This window comes from Orbicella faveolata, unplaced genomic scaffold, assembly GCF_042242905.1.
Source record: "Orbicella faveolata isolate gen_17 unplaced genomic scaffold, um_ofav_v1 contig_34, whole genome shotgun sequence".
Classification (NCBI taxonomy): Eukaryota; Metazoa; Cnidaria; class Anthozoa; order Scleractinia; family Merulinidae; genus Orbicella; species Orbicella faveolata.
The window spans coordinates 33,090,853-33,112,262 of record NW_028301563.1 but is presented as its reverse complement, the minus strand read 5'-3'; the positions used below and the strand labels follow the sequence as shown (position 1 = coordinate 33,112,262).

Sequence of the window (21,410 nt, the reverse complement as noted above, 5' to 3'; positions counted from 1 at the left end):
ATCTGAATATATTTGTATGCGTATTTTCGAGTGATGACCTCTTCATCCAACCTTTTTACCGTTTGTTTTGTAGTGCGAAAGCGATCTTGAGAACCAAGAGAAAATGAGGTCTCTTGGTTGTTGCAACGTTATCGCATTCCTAGGTAGTACAAGAGACAGAAATTCTTCAGTTTGAAGTGGCATAGGCTACTGAGGTAAACTTTTAGCCTAATATGGTCTTACCTTTCGTGAGCGACCGCCTCCCGTAAGCGACCACCTAGGCTTGACATTTTTGGTGGTCGCTTACGGCAGGTTCGACTGTATATTATACAATTGATGATTACAAATTTCTCGTAATATTCGAGCACACATACCTTTTCTCCACCAATGGCAAAAAAATCAGATTTTAAGCGTTTTAGAGTCAGCGTTCGATAGATTTTAGAATGAATCAAGTTAACGAAAATATACATACCATTGAATTGTCACATCCATGCAGAACAACAAAATAACGATAATTAGAAATTTCTTTATTACTAAGGAATTCTTTAGGGTACAAAGTACAATAATGCTTTCAAAAACAACGCGATGTATTTGAAATCTATGTCTTATATTAAATAACAAAACAGTCTGTAAATTCCCAAGTTAAACATCCTAATTTATCTTTTTCATACTAATTAGCCTGTTATAATTTTAGTGTTATATTTTCACTTTTTTCTGTTTCGCGCTTTAATCCTTAATTGTTCTTACTTTCATCAAGCATTGTGAAACTATTTATTGCTCATTTTCACTTGGTGTTCTTGTGCTAACGATGGATGATGTTTCATCCTAAACATGTTTTGTTATTAAATTCAATTGGCTATGAATTTTAAACACGTCGCGATCGTGTGGTTTTTGGTCTTTATTATCTCTCTCGAAGTTATCAAAAGATTGTGTACTAAGCTATCATGTCTCGTTTATTTTGATTGTTGGCCGTGTTTTCTTATTTTTGTTTTACTTCCGTCAGCTCACAAATCTAGATAGTCAGTACAAGGTTTCTAGGGCATAGTAATCAACAATAATCAATAATCGTATCACACACAACAGGTTTGCTGTTGGTGGTTTATGATCCATGAACATATGTCAATCGCAATGTCGCTGTCTCTTTGTAATGGAGTTGTTTTGACAGCTGGATTGTTCCTTGTTTTTTATTTAAATGCAAATAGCGTTTTCGTTTTCGATTACCCAAGCCGAAATTCAATTCAATTCGTATTTTTCTCTCACTCGCCCTCTTTGTTTCGCTGGTCCGCAACTACCGAGAGCATAGACAAATGATTTCTAAATCATAACGACTGGACTTTCCAAAGAGCGATGTCTGAAGAACTGATGTAAATATGCAGTTTACAACGTTGTGTTATATGGTGTTTATGCTCTCTGTAAAACTTTGATTAAAAAAGACCAAATTAAACATGTGTAAAAATTTTTGAGATTATGTGACGCATGACGGTCAACCAAATACAATATAAGGGAAAACGTATGGCAAGTGTTAACGAAGTGAATTTTTTTTTTGTTTCTAGAATGTGGCTTGGAACGACGATTAATCAGATAATAAATGTACGGAAAAAAGTGATCAAGGAATGTTGAACAATGTCTACGGGCTTTGACTTGTTAGTCTGCACCGCAGGCTACGCTGTCGTTCAAGGACGATTTTTAGGCGGGATGCCTGTGGCAGACTGCGTCGAAGTTTCGGTCGAGTTCCTCTTTCTTATTTTCTTCGTAGTCACTGATTGTTACATTTTTTTCTAAGTTTCTCGTATCCCTGGGGACCACATGGTCTTTGTGTTTGTTTCGCCTAGAATTATGCATTCGAAGTTGAAATAACATCAGACGAAAGGAACACGGGATGAATATGGCCATAAATTTGCTTCAAAAGCTCCCATCGCCTCGAGATTTCACCAAGAACATGCTCGATGGTTACCCTAACCATCACTTTTCTACCGTCACCGGCCGAGGGAGAATTTAAGCTCCCAATTCAATTCTCACAGCTACTTTTTCAGGCAAACGTCCGCAGAGTGAGAATTTAATTAAGCTAGCAAATCCCGCAGATAAATTTCATGGCGAGACCCACCGCGAGGGCGAGTTCTAGCATTGCTTTTGATTTCCTTCATTGCCGGCAAACGCCCGCTAAGTGGGAATTAGAGCTCTCAAATCTCACAGATATTTTTCATCGCAACCCATCGCGAAGCTCAGCGAATTTACCAAAGGCGGAAAATATCCATAACAGTTGCCTGAAAAGATCCCATCGCCTCCAAATCTCAACAGTAACAACGTTACTCGTGCTATCAATACCAATTTTAATTAACGCAAACCACCCTCTGCAATCTTTTTGTTGAAGGACATCGCCTGTAAAACTGAATGTTAGCATTTCCGTTTGGATTTATTTCTACGCTGTAGTCATTCAAAGCTGATGCATTACCACATCGGCCAAAGCATTTCGAGTGAAAGCCTTTAGGCTTCTTGCCACATATGTCCTTTTTGACGCAATTTTTTCTCTTTTTTTTTTTTTCAATGCCCAAATCGGCCAAAATGGATCAAGAAAGAGCAACTTCACGCAAATTTTGAAAGCTAATGACAAAAGGCAGCTTTTGTAAACGAGAGCTCTACTTTAAGGCTATTTTCAAATGCTCAAAATACTATGTTGTATTCTTTTTCTGCAAAAACTCCGTGTTCGAATACATTGTTTATTGTAACGTTACATTTTATCCTCTAGTGCTGAAGCTAGAAGAATGAATGGCTGTGAATAATTAGCACGTAACCTTGTACATTTATTTTTATCTTGAATACACACGACATGTATGGCACATGCACACAGGCTAAGCCAGGCTCATTCTCGTCCCCAGGCTACTCGTCTTAAAATGTCGCTGACGAGTAGATTCCTCCATTTCGCCGACCACGTGACCAAAAGAAACGGAGTCTCTGGGGACAAGAACGAGCCAGGCAAAGCTACTTGTCTCTGTGGTAAGTTATCATCAATATGCTAAAAATGTTTTTTAGTAAAATCAAAATGCAGATATATCCCAAATAATATATTTTTTGTTTTCTCTTTCATATAGCTAAATCTTTAACTGAAAAGAAAAACGTTTTTGCTGGTGGAATTTCTAATTTCTTCAATAACTCGCGCCATCAAATAATCATGGCATATATGTATTCAACAAAACAAGGTAGTTCAAGACTTGACTGGAAACTTTGACTACTACCATGATTCCCTAAAGGCGGGTTTCACAGAGGTAATTGGACATTAGGAATTTACAGTAATAGTAATGAAAAAATACTTCTTTCCGCCTAGATAAGAACGAAGTTCAACACAAACGTAAACACAACGCGTTATTTTCACCCTGCTCTATTTTATTGTTACAAACTTTTATAACGGTGTGTCTGACACTTGTATTTATTTTCTACGTTAGCACTCTCAAAATACAATTCATAACAACATAAACCAAAAGAACTGTTTACTCTATCATTACATTCTCAATCCACTTTTTCTGAATCCACTTCACTAGAATAAAATAGGAAATTAAAACCAGCTGGAATCCTGTAACTAGGAACCTATCCCGGTATGATGCTCGCGAAATTCAATCAACTGAAACTCAGTAACAAGATTCTTCTTCTTAAGGGATAATTTCACGGTTCAGCGCATGTACAAGTTATGGCGTGAGTATAAACTACTACCTTGTTCATATTTTACTGAACCACATGTAGTTGTTGAACTGTGATTTGTGAAAGCAGAATGACTGATGCCCAAATTTCATTGAAGATGTCTACGGATTTATCAAGAAAATCTCGAATTTAGTAATGAACATTGAATTTTGTTATTCGGCGCGAAGGATTTAATCTGAATACACACACGTGTTATCTACTTTAATCTGATTGGTGGATAAACAATATTGTATTAATCAAAACATACGAAAGGAATTTTAATGAGAAACATTACTCCTATCGCCGCGTTACCGTGACTGAGGTGAAAGTCTTAAAGGAAATTCAGTTCTCGCAGAAGTCATTAGCTCGGCTAACGTTATAGCTTGTCATAACACGGAGCCATGAAACCATATCCTTTAATGGCAATTACCAAACAAGTAAGCCGCTCAAAGTAAGCTGTTTATCTTAGACTAAGGATACGTGCCTACTCGATTTTCTACTAACCTATTGATTGGCATATCATCGGTGAGATTGAAATTTTCTGATTATATTGCGCTTCTATACTTTACCAACAGTTTGTATAAAAATAAAACTGTTGGAGCGATCTGTGCTCATAGTTCTTTAAAAAACGTTTAAAACAGATCTAAAAAGTAAAATTGTATACCCCTATATAATGATAATTGCAAAGGTTTAATTTTATTGAACAGGGTGTGTAAAACTAAGACTCCAAGCTCCGCGATTTCTTCAGGTAGTTTCAAAGAAGACTTCGACTTCGTCAGGTCGGAAGGTGTAACTGCCCGCCAGGAATGATCGTGAGAAGGAGGATCCATAGCTGTTGCCAGGTGGCGGGCTGTACTCACATCCAAGGTTTGAGTGCGAGTTGGTGTTTGATGCAGCGTTGTTGGCAATGTAAATATCGTGTCCTCCTCCAAATGTTGGTCCATAGTTAGAGCAGCTGTAGATGGAATATTTTCTCCGATAACTATACTGTCCTGTTTGATCTATCTTTACTGGCTGCCAACCAGGCTTGTTAACCAATGAGAAGAGAAAGGCTGCTGAATCGTAGTAATATGAACAACCACCTAATTTGAAATACACAATGGAAAAAGAAGTCCAACATTAATGATGTTTACTAACACTTTGGACAATTTAGTAATGAAGTATTACCGACAACGATAATTTGAGTGGCTCACAAAATTTGACTATTATTCATAGCTCGTTATTATTTCTTGTAGTGTTAATCTTAAGTTCTCTGGTTCCAGTATGTTAAATGTCCTCTGAGTTTTTAATAATTTCAATTCTGGGAAAAGCAAGCCCGGTGCGAGACTGGAAACAGCTGCCCCGATTTCAGACACGTCACGAATCAGAAAAGAGGTGCGTAAACACAGCAAGTAAAATTTTAATACATCATGGAAGTGAGAAAAGGCATTTGGTTAAGAATTTTCTAGCACTTAACTATCCCACATCATATTGTAAATATTTCTTTTTTAAAATTCTTTTTAAAACCCTTTTCCCATATTTCTCCGTGACCGCTATTGCGAAATATGATCATGGCTGACTCACAGCTTGCGCTTGGGTTGCCTGTTATAAGATGAAACTGATCATGTCACTTACTCCATGAGACACTTGTGTATCCTCCAAAAATATATTTCCCAACACGGATGATTATGATAGTTGGACCTTTGCCGTCACAGTTTGAATGGAAGGTAGAGGATGACCAGCCATTTACAGTTGCCTGGTAACAGCGATTCCAGTAAGAAGATTGGCGAGTCACAGGCTTTAACCATTTATCCAGCCATGTCAAAAAATTCTGGCTGTTTCCCACAACGCTGGAATATTTAAGACCCGCTGCAAAAATAACACAAGAACGTTCTTTGGATCCATTTTGTACCTAGCAGTTATTTTGGCGGACTATTTTGAAAGTTGGTTTTGCTAAGAGTTAATAACACTGCCATCTTCACCAGTTATAAGATGACCATCATTGCTTGCACCGTAAATGTGACGCTAACTAAACTGGATGTACTGTTTGTTCGGAAAGATATTTTATATGTGGTCGTTATATTCCACCGGCAACTTAAAATATTTTTTTATCTGGAATATCTCCTTCTAAATTTTGGGTCGCAGTGATCAATACTCTTAATAGACGATTTAAAATCCCGAACAGGAAAATATTCGGATAGAATTTATCAGGAAAACGTTATATCATTACCAATGCTCAGCGCTGACGTTAGAGTTCTCAATAAAAAAACCAGCGGCAGATAATGTCACGAAATTTGACAGCTTTTTTAAATATTGAATTGAAAAAAGCTTCTAATAGTTAAAGTCCACGTAGGCGGTTTCAGCTTTACACCCCATTACTGTCCTTTCTAAGTGTGGTTAATGTTAGTGTAAAAGCTTGTCTGTAGTAGCGAGAAGGTAGCAAACAACATTACTGAGTCGTGTTCTCTTTTAGTTGCAACAGTAACAGTCATCCAATATGGCAAACTGATCAAAATTTGTTAAGTAGAATTCTGATTGGTTCCTTGAGTGGTTCGAATTTGCAACATCGGCGGCTGAGATGCATCATTCATGAGTTAGTTTTGGAGAATTGGTTTTGTTTAAACCATCCCAAAAAAGAAAGCAATGACCAAGAAATCTTAGTTTTTGTTTCTTTTGTTGACATCATATTTGGTGGACAAGTTGAACTTAATTCTAAACCACTGCTACCTGAATTGAAGCACAATTAACGTGAAATACTCACCTGCCGCGGTGTACCTGCAGGTTTTTCCGTCTCCTGATAAAGGATGGTTACACGTACATGTGTAGGATCCTACAGTGTTCGTACATGAAGCTGAACGGTGGCAGTCGTGTACACCGCTGACGCACTCATCGATATCTGTGGGTAATAATGAACAGGGAAGAAGAAAGAAAACAGACATAAATTATCTTGTACTTTGTCGCAAAAAGTGTTTTATGTTCTGAAGTAAGGAGTTTTCGTTGGTAGTACTTTAGTAGTACTTTATCGTAAATTCTATAGTACGTGTCGTGATTAGATGTTCACCATGTTTATCAATAAAACCTCTCAAGGGAAACAATCCTTGTTGTAGAGCGTTGTCATGGAAGTCATATTGCTGTTCCTGGTCAATAGAACGTGTTTGCATATCAAAAGAACCCGTTTTCCAAAGAACATATGAGAAATGCCATTTTTTTGGGACCTATGGTTTATACCCTTGAGGTTTTTTCCGTAAATAGAGCCAAAATAAACATCCACTCTTTTTTATGTTACATCCAAAACGAGAGTGAGCTCATTCAAAATCATAAATATATTTTACCTACTATAAATTGATTACTGTGTGGCACGACATTTTTGGGGGAGTTTAATTTTTCGGATCGGTGATATTTCTTGCTTTTTTTGCAGAAACTAATTTTTGGGATTGTGAAAGACTGCTTTTTCGTACTGGGTATCCGTGAGTTTTGTAATGTTGAGAAAGTGGCATTTGCTACGTTCTTAGTTGCACTACATGGTAAGTTGTAAGGCGCCGTAAGGCGCGGTAGACTCATGCATGGTTAATACACTTGTTTCAGGATCGAGACCTGGCCAGAGAAATTGCGTTGTGTTCTTGGGCAAGACACTTAACTCTGTCAGTGCCTCTCTCCACCAAGGTGTATAAATGGGTACCGGCGGAATAAATGTTGGGGTAACCCTGCGATGGACTAGCATACCATAGAGGAGGAAGTACAAACATTCGTTGTTGCTTCTTGCTCCGGCCTGATAACATGGGCCACTTGGCTCGTATGCAAACTTTACCTTCACGGTAATCAAGTAGCCAGTCGCTCTGGAACAATTACGTCCTGCCCCAGTGTGGCTGGTAGTACCTTCAGATGATCTTTTTCTGTCAAGTTTTAACAGTTACACCTGCCTTTTACCATGGGCAATTTTATCGTTTTATTTAAAGAGACGTTTTAAATAAATGGCATCAACAAGATTCTGCATGTGAGTCCTTGTATGTATGATTTCGACAATGGGGTAAAATTTTGTTTGCGAATCGTGGAAAAAAATGCCACTTGAAAATCGCAAAAATTAGCACCAGAAAAGACTCGTCCCACATTGCAGGCGTATAGCTTAATTTTCATGTGGCGTCATTTCATTTCATTTCGCAGTATTTTTTTTAGTTCTTGTTGAGCAGATATGACTTACCAGTGCAATTTTTGCCATCTCCTGAGTATCCAGGTTTGCACGCGCAAGTGTAAGATCCACGAGTATTGTTACAAACACCATTCACATTACAGCTATGAGAGTTTGAAGAGCACTCATCTATGTCTAAAGCAAGATTAAAGGAGTAAATATGGATAAACGTTGAGTTATCGTTAGTCTGACCATTTCACTGAAACTAAAAAAAAGAAGCATACAGCTTGAGAACAATCCGTCGAAAATTTACGGTAAGCACCGAATGTTTTAATGAAAAAACGATTTATTTTACTTTCCACACTCTCTAACTCATTCTCTGCTTTTCGATGATTTATGTTACCCTGGCTATAAGCCATTGGCGCAGGCTTCGAAACTGTTAAAAAATAAAGTTATCACAGGGTTGAACCTTTCTTCTATCGGCCTTCTCATTGCACAAGAGCGGTTGGTTACATTTTTTTTTCTAAACTTATCAATGCGGGACAAATTTCTTAGTTGTTGAAAATAAAGTGAGATTGTTATTGAATTCAGTATCAACATCAAAAGTTGTTTGTTTGACGGTTGATTGGTAGATTTCTTACCATTGCAAGTTTTTCCGTCTCCGGTGTATCCAGCTCTACACTTACAAGAATATGAGCCCACGGTATTCGCACAATCTGCATTCACGTCACAGTTATGAGTGTTGGTGGAGCATTCCTCCAGATCTGCAAAAATTAAATTTGAAGAAAAAAAAAACGAAATAGTCATCAAATGCACCAGTAATGTTTACAGTACTGGTTTGTAACAAATTATTTTGAAAATGAGTCATGGAACCTTTCTGAACGCGCAAGATTATCCTTGCTAACTTCTGGAGAGTTGGCTATTTTTTACTTGTACATTACGATGTATTTTAACCGCATCGAGCAAGAGATTTATCACCTGTAAAGCAAGTAAAGTTGAAGCAGTTATCGCATGGCACGTCATTCCAAGTGTATCCATGCCTCACGCCAAGAGTGTGCACACAGTCTTCGTTGTTCCAGTTGTTTGGTTGCTTTGGAGCCCAGAACCTAAAACTGCTAATTTCTTTGTTTGTCCACACAAAAGAGCCTTCAACACTGCGGTCATTCAGCCCTATCCACGATCTATCGCCAGCATGACGGTGCTGAATAAATACGTTTTCCTCCTGGTTGTGCACTGTGACCAGATCAGAGTTCATCTCAGAACAGTTTGACTCAGCAGTCAACCATGTGGCGCATGCGGGGCTTGAAAAGTAGCAATAACCACCAAAGTAAGTCCATCCTGGCTGGCAAATGTCTGTAGATGTAAACAAAAATAAATCCATAAAAAATAAGAGGAATCATTAAGAATGTCTTAAGTGTTTTTAAAGGAAATAGTTGTTTGTCATGTTTCTGCAAAGCCTTCACATGTTCTGGCATTTTTACTCCTGACTGAAACGTTGGACGTCACTTGCTATGAAACTAACTTCTAACAATCAAATCCAACAAATGGCCTGATAAAATCTTATTTTTAACAGCGTGAGGGACAGAAGTTACTAAAATATGAGTACTAAATGAGCTAAACTACTGATCTAGACATTAGGAAAATTAACGATGAATTATTTTGTCCGTACCTGAAAGGACAGTGTATGAGATAGACAGTGGATCATACTTTGTGTCGTACAACTCTTTTAAACAAACTCGCACACCGGTCGTATTGATGTACTGCAAAAAACAGAAGAACAAAAATAATCTGTGGTCTTCTAAACTGAAGTCGAAAAGATAATTTTCACAACGCTCACGGTGGTATTCTAAAATATTATTTAATCTTCGGAAGAAAAAGAAGAGTCATTTGCATCTAGTAGGTATCCCTCAACTTTCTGTTCAACAGGAAATGTTTATGTCGATTCTGACTTCGGCTCTCTTGGAGACGCCATCTTGTATTTTACGATTTTTCCCGCATTCAATTTGATGGAAAATAACGGATGTAAAAGGGTACGATACTAATTCTGCACTGATGCTCACACTGAAAAAAATGGAAGAAACCAAGAACTCTTTCAAATAGACGAGATTCGGTTCGACTGTCGTGTCAAAAATGTTGTTGCTACGGAAATGCCTAAAGAAGTGAAGAAAGAGAATTACCTCCACCCAAGCAGTTATTCCATTGTGTACTGGTTGTCGATTTCCACCGCTAGACGAATGGTTCGCGGAAACAAACACATTCGGGGTGCTGTTGTACTCTTCAGTGAAGCTGATATCCTAAAGAAAAACTCTCATTAAGTTAGCGTGGTGTTATTCAACTTTGACTACTAGCAAACTGAATTTTATAGTAACCTACTGTGTGAGTATTGTTTAAATTGACGCTGTTCTGTGGGATCCGTACACTAACCCTAACTTTTAAAATTTTTAAAAAAGTAATTCTAGGCAAGCTCTCCGGTAAGACGAAAAAGATACCAACCTTGCAATAGGCATTGTTGTAATCTGCAGGTGGATTTTGGGGGTTAGCAAAATAGACGGAACTGTGTTCTGTAAAAAGAGGCTTGTGGAGAGAAGAAAACGCCAGCCATTTCTAAAAGAGAAAAAACAATAAATGTTAACTAGAAAATTGAGATGGAAATAGTATTTTTTCGAAAAATTAAGTGAGATAACCATAAGCAAACGTCTAAATCAAGATTATATTTCTTTTTAATATGTGCCGATGTTTAAGTGTGCTAGAGACTTAGCTAGCAATGCTAAAGACCAGTGATAAGAGGCTAAAGTAAGTGATAAGGATCTCTCAGTACCTTATGTTTGGTACATAAAAAAAGGCGTAGGCACTTACAGTATAAACATCGTCGTGAGATCCTGCGTAGTTCTGCAGCTCTCTCAAACAAACTTTAAACGAGGATTGCGTGACGTCTTCAATCCACACACTGGCAGCGTCACGCTTGAGTCCTGCACGATAGTGCGCTGCGGTAACAAACACTGAAGGTATCACTGAAAACTTACCCTGCATAGAAAACGAAAAAAAACAAGCTGTTACCATTGACGTTCAGCTTACTGATGTTGTTGTTGCTGTTGCCCTAATGCTGCTTAACAGAAACGAGGATTTGGAAACTTAGTGCGGGTTAGTGCTCTAATGGCTGAGCGATAGGTGACATTTTAGTCCCATCAGTCCGAAGGAAATCATATTATATTGAGCTAAATCCGATAACTGTAAGCTATTCGAAATTATTGTTCGTGAACTTGAGTTGTAAAATGAAACGAAAAAGTACCTACCGATGGAAAATTGACAGATTTACAAGTCGTTCCAGTCCACCATTGTGATATTCGCACTTCCCCGGCAACACCACCTACTGGAGCCCCTTGGTACGTCATCCAATCGACTGTCACATTAGCTTTTGATTTTCGCTCATTGTAGCCTGCCGCCATCACACACGCAGTGAATTGATCATAACTGACATTCTCAACCCACGACACAGCGGCATCATGTACATATGACTTGTCACTGGTGTCAATATGATTGACAGTGATCTGGACTTCAAGTGGTTTGTCAGGATAAAACATGTAAGGCTTGAGGCGAATTACTTCACAATGAGAATATCCCAGTGAAGGAATGTGTGGCATGTGACGGCGACCTCGCTGGAAAGGAAATCCTGATAGAAACGAAGAGGACTAAGTAATTAATTAGTACTTAGGGTTTACTACTATTTTGCGCTTTGCGTTTCGGTCAAAAATTTAACTAACACCTTTAACTGAACGGCTGGAAGGGGCTATGTTTGTTTAGAGTTGTCCGGGTTGTCGCATGCAAATTAGTTTAAATAAGCCTTGATCAAAGAGAAACATGATGAAAAATTTTTATATATCTAATTAAGTAACTAAATCTTTCAAAAAATCTTTGTGTTCTAGCCATCTGTTAAAAGCTTTTTCTCATTTACTTCCCATCAGCGTCCTCAAGGTGTATACCACGAAAATCCAAATTAATCGATCCTGACCTTCACAGCTGCCCGGATGTTGTACAGAGTAGTTTAGTTGAAGAAGACACATTTCCTGTTTATATAAACACTCATTGTCGTATGTTGTTCCATTTGATGAGCAGACTGGTTCCTGGTAGGATGGACAACTGTCCACACACACACAGCGAGCATCATGGGGTCCAAACGCCTTGCACAGACCATGGTACTGACATTTCACATTCAAACATGGGTCCAAGTCTGTTAGAAGAAGACAATGCGTCAATCATACAACGTTTCTTTTCAGTGTTATATGCTTCAAAAATTAGGCTAGATACATAATTCGGGAATTTTTTCATAATTTTAGACACTGAATATAATTTAAGAAAATCTCGGCAAATTTAAAAGACAACGAGTAAAAGCAGTGGGGTGAGTGAGTATATATATGAGAATTTTGAAGATTTATAAATTAATTTTAGACCATTTTGGGGGATAATGGGTCAAACCTTTTAAATAAATAAATCTTCATTTCAAGGCGGTGAATCTATAGACAAAACGCAATATGATTATTTGATAACTTTCAAGTGCGACCACGCAAGAACAAGGGATCCCTACTAGCCTAATGACAGCTGAATACCTACCTCCAATCACCATGTAATCCACTGTAATGGAGTCCTTGCTGGCGTAACTGTTATAATTTCTTACACACACCTTTGCTTCCTTTTTGGACGTGTGCTAAGTAAATAAATAAATATCATATTAATTACGTTTGTTAAGTACATTGCAGTTGGAAATTTAAGGAGAGGAACGAAACTGAACATTGGCATACCTCAACCCAAGCGGTAACAACGCTGCATTGGCTTCCAAACAAATGTGAATATCTATTATCGAAACTGTGCTTTGGCGACACAAGCACAACCGGAGGAGCATAAAATGGCTCTGTGAATGTTATTGTCTGCAATGCAAAAGTAAACGTATTAGGACTTGTTCTTGTTATAAAACGCTATTTGATGGTGTTTAAGAGTGTTATATTATTGATTAATTTTCATTAAGAGTATTTTCTTCAATCGATTTTGGGTTATTTCCTTTTTAATATCAGAAGCATTTGCTTACTCTAGATGTATCTGAGACTCAAACATCAAAATACTCGTGCTATCTTTGAGTTGTAACTATCATTAGAAGAATTCTACTCGAGCTCGGATACCACTGCAAAAGCTGCAATCTGATTGGCAGAGTCATTGCACACTATCAGGCATTAGTGTGCAGTGGCTTAATGTGATCAACATAAATGGCCACGTTTTCTAGTTTCCGCGACTTTTTGAAGGAACACTGAGTAACTTGGACAGTCAAATCCCTGGGAAGAGACTAAAAGAAGGACATTTACGGTTTCTGGCATTTCAAGACTCGAAATTGTTGAAATAAACAAAGAGCGCGTAGACTGCCGGAAATTTTAAATAAAGATTCAGTCCTAGCGATTATTCCAAAGTTTTTGATAATGATAATGATGTTGTTGATGATGATGATGATAATGATGATGATGACGATGATGATGATGATGATGATGATCAAGGAGATATTACTTAACTCTTACTTGGCAGAATGCGTAGTTATTTTTGTGTGAGGGATAAGAGGTATTTTTGAAAACAAGACTGTCGGTTATGGTAAAGTTGTCAACCTTCAGATCCGTAAATGCCATCCAGATCTGCGAAGGAAAACATAATATCAATGGACCTTAGATGCTCTGTTGTATATTATAATCATCACTTAGCGGGAGAGTTTTTGCTAGAATTGTAATTATTTTCATCAGCGTATTACAGGCTATTGTAATACAATGATAGTACTACAACCCAAGTTCAGAATTGTTGTTTCTAATTTATAACATTCACAGGTAATACCAAAAGAGCAAGATAAATCCTTTTGTTAACAATTCAAGGAAAAGAACGTTTTGCCAGCCAAAAAAAGGAAAATGTTATGGCAAGTTGGTCAATGCTGGTTCTCTTTATTCCAAAAAATTAACTGCATATGCCCCTTTTAAATGGTTAATTGATTAATTGCAAAATTCAATAGTGTTTGTCTACGGACGCTCATAACAAACGTAATGACAAGGGCGTCCGCTGAAAGATAAGGAAATCTTCATTAACTTCGTAAACTACTGGTCTCATATAAAGCTGAACGAAAAGAACTTCGTTATGAGTTCCATTTGGAACTAGATGACGCTTTAGATTCTTCCAGACAATGATATTATTGAGAAAATACACTCACTATTTTTATGTTACTATGTGGTCCAGAAAAAACCTTAGCTTCTCGAATGCAAATTTTGAAACTGTGTTTGGGAAAGTCTTCCACCCACAGGAGAATAGCCTCATGAGCTTTCTTCGAAACCTGATGGCTGGCGGTTATAAATATAGCTGGAGCAGTGGAGGAATTCTGTGAAAAAAAATCAAAACATAAAAAAGGCAAACTATTAAGTGAACTAAATTCGAGTGAAGAAATCAAAAGTGAAGAAGTGAAGAAGTAAAAAAGTGAAGAAGTGAAGATGAGAGGAAGTGAAGAAGTGAAGGAGTGAAGAAGTGAAGATAAGAAGAAGTGAAGAAGTGAAGCGGTTAAGAAGTAAAGAAATGAAGAAGTGTACAAGTCATTCGCAAGTGAAGAAGTGAAGAAGTGAAGAAGTGAAGAAGTGAAGAAGTGAAGAAGTGAAGAAGTGAAGAAGTGAAGAAGTGAAGAAGTGAAGAAGTGAAGAAGTGAAGAAGTGAAGAAGTGAAGTGAAGAAGTGAAGAAGTGAAGAAGTGAAGAACCGAAGAAGTGAAGAAGTGAAGATGTAAAGAAGTGAAGAAGGGGCAGGCCCACAATGGGACAATGAGACAAGAGGACGAGGGGAAAACGGGGACATGGAGAGTACGGGACAAGAGGATAAGGGGACAAGGTAAAAAGGAGACAAAGAATCAAGAGAAAAAGGAATCAAACTATAAAGGAAAGAATGACAACGGTGGAAAGGCTTGGAAGAAGCCGAAACGTCGCGAAAATCTCCAGTTTGCCTCGGCTTTCAACACTTTTTTTGAAAATGGAGACGTGAAAAGCTAAGTTAACAATGACAACAGCAATAAAGGTGGGAAAAAGGTCGGGAAAATCCCTAGTTTGGCAGGGTATTCTACACTTCCACGCCCAGAGAAGTGTGAAAATAAATCAAAGAGTAGAAACTAGGGATTTCATTGCCAGTACTGGACGTTTACGACAGGGAGACATGGGAAAAAAGAACCAGGGGACAAGGGGACAAGAGGACGAGAGGACAAGGGGATAAGGGGACAAGGGGACAAGGGGACAAGAGGACAAGGGGGACAAGGGGATAAGGGGACAAGAGAACAAGGGAACAAGGAGACAAGAGGACAAGGGAACAAGGGAACAAGGGAACAAGGGAACAAGGGAACAAGGGAACAAGGGAACAAGGGAACAAGGGAACAAGGGAACAAGGGAACAAGGGAACAAGGGAACAAGGGAACAAGGGAACAAGGGAACAAGGGAACAAGGGAACAAGGGAACAAGGGAACAAGGGAACAAGGGAACAAGGGAACAAGGGAACAAGGGAACAAGGGAACAAGGGAACAAGGGAACAAGTAGACAAGGGGAGAAGGGGACAAGGTAACAAGGTAACAAGTAGACAAGGGGACAAGGGGACAAGGGGACAAGGGGACAAGGGGACAAGGGGACAAGGGGGACAGGGGAGCAAGGGAACATGGGGACCAGGGGACCAGGGGGCCAGGGGGCCAGGGGACCAGGGGACCAGGGGACAACGGGACAACGGGACAACGGGACAAGGGACAAGAGGACGAGGAAACAATTGGACTAGGGAACAAGGGTACAAGGGGATTAGGGGACGTACAAGGGTATAAGGGGACAAGGGGAAAGGGGAACAGCTTGGGAAGGGGACAATGACACTAGCTGTCAAAGGAACAAGTGTACAGTGGGACAAGGGAACAAGAGGAAAGGGACAACGGGGCAAGGGAACAAACGGACAAGGAGGCAAGGGGACAAACGGTCAAGAGGACAAGGCGGCAAAGGGAGAAGAAGACAAAGGGAGAAGAAGACAAGGAGACAAGGGGACAATGAGACAAGGGCAAAAGGGGACACGGGTTCTTGAGAGAAGGGATCACGGGGAGAGAGAGGCCAAAGTGTAAGGAGACACTAGCACATGGTGCGAAAGGAAATGAGACAAGCTCATTAGGGAACAGGTGGACCATTTGACTAGTGTACCAGGAGACTAGGGCAGATGGGGAGAAGCGGAAAAAGGGACTAGAGCACAATGAGAAAAGTGTCAAAGGGACAAGGAGGCAAGAGGACAGGGGGAAAAGGGAACAAGGAGACAAGGGGTTATGAGGACATGCGGCAAGGACACAGGAGGACAAAAGAACCCGGGGGCAAGAGGATGAGGTAACAAGGGAACGATGGGACAAAGGGACAAGAGTATAAGGGGACAATGGGACAAGGGAACAAGGGGACAAGGAGGCAAGAGGACAAGGGGATAAGGAAACAAGTGGACAAGGGGAGGAAGGGACAACGGCGCTAGACCACTGGGGAAAAAGAAGACAAGTGGACCGGTGGAGTAGGGCGGCAAGGGGGCAAAAGGACCAGGGCACAAGTGGACAAGGGGACAAGGAGACAACGGGACAAGGGCACAAGGTGACAAGAGGACAAGGGGACATGGGGACAAGGGGACAAGGGGACAAGGGGACAAGGGGACAAGGGGACAAGGGGACAAGGGGACAAGGGGACAAGGGAACTAGGGGACAAGGGAACAAATGGACCAAATGACGAGGGGACAAAGATAACGGGTTAAGGAGACAAGGGGACAATTAGTGGGTAAGGGGACAAGGGAACAAGTGGACCAGGTGACGAGGGGACGAGGGGACAAGGGGACAAGGGAACAAGCGAACAAGGTGACAAGACAAGGGACTAGGGGACAGAGTTTAAGGGGGGCAAGGAATTAAGCGAAGAAGGGGTCGCTTCGACACTGGACCAAATGGACAAGGGAAAGGGATCGAGTTGGCAAAGCAACACGGGGACAAGGGATGAACGAGAAAGGGGTTAATGGGGCAAAGGAACAATGGGAATAAATAACGAGGGGCAAGTGGATAAGGGGACAGGGGTAGGAGATAAGAAAATATTTCTAACCTGTATTAAACCGATCTTTTTACATTGGGTTCCAGTTATCAAATAGTTGAACGTGATACTGCCAAATTGCGATCCAGATGGTGTAGTCTGAAACGCTATCCAATTAACCTCGGCTGTCTCGTTGGAACCTTTTCCATATTCCAGAACACAGACTTTGAATCCACTTGTGGTAACAGACTCAACCCACAGAGTCGCGCTATTGCGGGGAAGTGAACTCTTGACAGTGTGGCCAATTGATGCAAAAACGTTTACTTGTTGCGCACCGTAAAATGAATGTTGGAATGAGATCTTTTTACAGGCAAACAGTCCTGGCGCGACGGTGGCTACTTTGTCTTTCCCCGCTTCTAAAGCGTACGCTGTGAAAAGATCAAGAAACCAAATTCCCTTGAACGATTTCTGTGTTTGTATTATGCAACCTCCATATTTACCATTCACACATTCTTTCCTATCTTTTCCTAAAGACCAAATTATTCTTATCTCAGCATAATGAGAATAAAATAGACTGATGAAAATCGGAATACTGGTTTCTTGTCGCATACCTTCACTGATGTGTGCACAGAGAAATAAGACGAAGGCGAAGAACAAACACAGCGAGAGTTGGCGATCGTAAGACATCTTGCTTCAACTAAAAGAAAAATGTTCCGTTATGTATATTTATTTTTTATCATACGTGGCCTTCATTTGTACCTGTATCTACAAGAGTAATTTTCAGACAGCACGTGCTGTTAAATCATTTGCCCTGGAGGTATCTGTCTGAAATTGATGTGTGGGTGTAGGTGTTGCGCACATATGTTATAATTATGCTCAAATCTAAGATCAACTGAATCAAAATTACACAGTAAACCTCCTCCGCCTAAGTGTAAAATTCCTTCAAAGATTAGCACATTGCTTTATTATTTGCATTTGTGTTCAGTGGACCTCCCCACCCTCCACAGGGTTCACTTTTATGCCCTCAATCCGTAATCAAAATACCTTTAGGGCATACTTTGGAGTATTTAGTAGTCGAGAAATTACGATACAAAAACATTAATGTTAACGACATTTTACCTTCAATTTCTTTTTCCATTTATATCTGGATATATTTGTATGCGTATTTTCGAGTGATGACCTCTTTATCCCGTCGGACCTTTTTACTTTTGTTTTGTAGCACGAAAGCGATGTTGGGAACCAAGAGAAAATGAGGTCTCTTGGTTGTTATAACATTATCGCATTCCTAGGTAGTACAAGAGACAAATTTCTCAGTATGAAGTGGCATACGCTACTGAGGTAAACTTTTAGCCTAATATGGTCTTAGTTTTCGTGAGCGGTCACCTCCCGTAAGCGACCACCTAGGATTGGCATTTCTGGTGGTCGCTTATGGGAGGTTCGACTGTATATTATACAATTGATGATTACAAAGTTCTCGTAATATTCGAGGATACATACCTTTTCTCCACTAATGGCAAAAGAATCAGATTTTGAGCGTTTTAGATAGATTCAGCGTTCGATAGATTTTAGAATGAATCAAGTTAACGAAAATATACATACAATTAAACAGTCACACCACGCAGAACAACAAAATAACGATAATTGGAAATTTCTTCGTTACTAATAATGCTTTCAAAAACAACACGATGTATTTGAACTTTATATCTTATACTAAATAACAAAAGAGACTCTGTAAATCCTAATTTATCCTTTTCATACTAATTAGCCTGTTATAATTTTAGTGTTATACTTTCACTTTTTTCTGTTTCGCGCTTTAATCCTTAATTGCTCTTACTTTCATCACGCATTTTTAATCTATTTGTTGCTCATTTTCATTTGGTATTCTTGTGCTAACGATGGATGATGTTTCATCCTAAATATGTTTTGTTATTAAATTTAAGCTATGAATTTTAAACACGTCATGTGGTTTTGAAAACATTTCTTTATTATTTCTCTCGAAGTTATCAAAAGATTGTGTACTAAGCTATCATGTCTCGTTTATTTTGATTATTGGCCGTCTTTTCTTATTTTTACTTTACTTCCGTCAGCTCACAAATCTAAATAGTCAGTACAAGGTTTCTAGGGCATAGTAATTGACAATAATCAATAATCGTATCTCTCACAACAGGTTTGCTGTTGGTGGTTTATGATCCATGAATGTATGTCAATCGCAATGTCGCTGTCTCTTTGTAATGGAGTTGTTTTGACAGCTGGATTGTTCCTTGTTTTTTATTTAAATGCAAATAGCGTTTTCGTTTTCGATTACCCAAGCCGAAATTCAAATACGGCCCCTCGTATTTTTCTCTCACTCGCCCTCTTTGTTTCGCTGGTCCCCAACTACCGAGAGCATAGAACAGGCTAAGATTTCACCTGTGAGGAAATTGCGAAAAATGATTTCTAAATCATAACGACTGGACTTTTCAAAGAGCGGTGTCTGAAGAACTGATGTAAATATGCAGTTTACAACGTTGTGTTATATGGTGTTTATGCTCTCTGTAAAACTTTGATTAAAAAAGACCAAATTAAACATGTGTAAAAATTTTTGAGATTATGTGACGCATGACGGTCAACCAAATACAATATAAGGGAAAACGTATGCCAAGTGTTAACGAAGTGAAATTTTTTTTGTTTCTAGAATGTGGCTTGCAACGACGATTAATCAGATAATAAATGTACGGAAAAAGTGACCAAGGAATGTTGAACAATGTCTACGGGCTTTGACTTGTTAGTCTGCGCCGCAGGCTACGCTGTCGTTCAAGGACGATTTTTTAGGCGGGATGCCTGTGGCAGACTGCGTCGAATTTTCGGTCGAGTTCCTCTTTTTTATTTTCTTCGTAGTCACTGATTGTTACATTTTTTTTCTAAGTTTCTCGTATCCCTCGGGACCACACGGTCTTTGTGTTTGCTTCGCGTAGAAGTATGCATTCGAAGTCGAAAACACATCAGGCCAAAGGAACATGGGAGGAACATGGCCATAAATTTGCTTCAACAGCTCCCATCGCCTCGAGATTTCACCAAGAACATGCTCGATGGTTACCCTAACCATCACTTTTCTACCGTCACCAGCCGAGGGAGAATTTAAGCTCCCAATTCAATTCTCGCGGCTACTTTTTCATGCAAACTTCCGCAGAGTGAGAATTTAATTAAGCTAGCAAATCCCGCAGATGAATTTCATGGCGAGATCCATCGCGAAGGCAAGTTCCAGCATTGCTTTTGATTTCCTTCATCGCCGGCAAACGCCCCTGCGCTAAGTGGGAATTAGAGCTCGCAAATCTCACAGATATTTTTCATCGCGACCCATCGCGAAGTCCAGCGAATTTACCAAAGGAGGAAAATATCCATAACTTTGCCTCAAAAGATCCCATCGCCTTCAGATCTCAACAGCAACAACGTTACTCGTGCTATCAAAACAAATTTTAATTAACGCAAACCAATCGTTCTCCAATTTTTTTGTTGAAGAACTTCGTTTATAATGCAAAACTGAATGTTAGCATTTCCGTTTGGATTTATATCTACGCGGTAGTCATTGTGGAGGCGCCGTGGCCTCATGGTTAGTGCGCTCGTCTCTGGATCGTGCGGCCCGGCTTCGAGCTCTGGCCGGGGACATTGTGTTGTGTTCTTGGGCAAGACACTTTGCTCTGACAGTGCCTCTCTCCACCCAGGTGTATAAATGGGTACCGGCGAACTTAATGCTGGGGGTAACCCTGCGATGGACTAGCATCCCATCCAGGGGGGAGTAGAAATACTCCTAGTCGCTTTATGCTACAGAAACCGGGATAAGCTCCGGCCTGATGGACCACTTGGCTCGCATGCAGACTTTACCTTTTTTTTACCGGTAGTCATTCAAAGCTGATGCATTATCACATCGGCCAAAGCATTTCGAGAGAAAGCCTTTAGGCTTCTTGCCACATGTGTCCTTTTTGACGCAGTTTTTTCTTTTTTTTTTTTTTTTTCAATGCCCAACTCGGCCAAAATGGATCGAAAAAGAGCAACTTCACGCGAATTTTGAAAGCTAATGACACAAGACAGCTGTTGTAAACGAGAGCTCTACATTAAGCCTATTTTCAAATGTTCAAAATACAGTGTTGTATTCTTTTTCTGCAAAACTCCGTGTTCAAATACAGTGTTTATTGTAACGTTACATTTTATCTTGTAGTGCTGAAGCTAGAAGAATGAATGGCTGTGAATAATTAGCAGATCACCTTGTACATTTATTTTTATCTTGAATACATACGGCATGTATGGCGCATACACACAGGCTAAGCCAGGCTCATTCTTGTCCCCAGGCTAATCGTCTTAAAATGTCGCTGACGAGTAGATTCCTCCGTTTCGCCGACCACGTGACCGAAAGAAACGGAGTCTCTGGGGACAAGAATGAACCAGGCAAAGCAACTTGTTTCTGTGCTAAGTTATCATCAATACGCTAAAAATGTTTTTTTAGTAAAATCAAAATGCGGATATATCCCAAATAATATATTTTGTTGTTTTCCTCTTTCATACAGCTAAATCTTAACTAAAAAGAAAAACGTTTTTGCTGGTGGAATTTGTAATTTC

The 21,410-nt window shown here is 39.6% G+C and overlaps 1 protein-coding gene across 1 annotated transcript in view; it reads right to left on the bottom strand.

Moving 5' to 3' along the window:
- The window catches only part of LOC149105850 (uncharacterized), a 37,667-nt gene extending 20,163 nt beyond the window's left edge, over positions 1-17,504 (bottom strand). The window contains exons 1-17 of the mRNA XM_089271552.1: positions 17,429-17,504; positions 16,890-17,245; positions 13,986-14,150; positions 13,315-13,425; positions 12,553-12,678; positions 12,365-12,458; positions 11,766-11,984; positions 11,050-11,426; positions 10,613-10,780; positions 10,250-10,360; positions 9,934-10,050; positions 9,426-9,516; positions 8,735-9,109; positions 8,398-8,520; positions 7,829-7,951; positions 6,392-6,526; positions 5,266-5,499 (exon numbers count right to left, since the gene is read on the bottom strand). Coding sequence (XP_089127678.1) covers positions 5,266-5,499; positions 6,392-6,526; positions 7,829-7,951; positions 8,398-8,520; positions 8,735-9,109; positions 9,426-9,516; positions 9,934-10,050; positions 10,250-10,360; positions 10,613-10,780; positions 11,050-11,426; positions 11,766-11,984; positions 12,365-12,458; positions 12,553-12,678; positions 13,315-13,425; positions 13,986-14,150; positions 16,890-17,245; positions 17,429-17,504 — 3,001 coding nt within the window. The remainder of the gene's footprint in view (positions 1-5,265; positions 5,500-6,391; positions 6,527-7,828; positions 7,952-8,397; positions 8,521-8,734; positions 9,110-9,425; positions 9,517-9,933; positions 10,051-10,249; positions 10,361-10,612; positions 10,781-11,049; positions 11,427-11,765; positions 11,985-12,364; positions 12,459-12,552; positions 12,679-13,314; positions 13,426-13,985; positions 14,151-16,889; positions 17,246-17,428) is intronic.
- Positions 17,505-21,410: the final 3,906 nt, after the last annotated feature.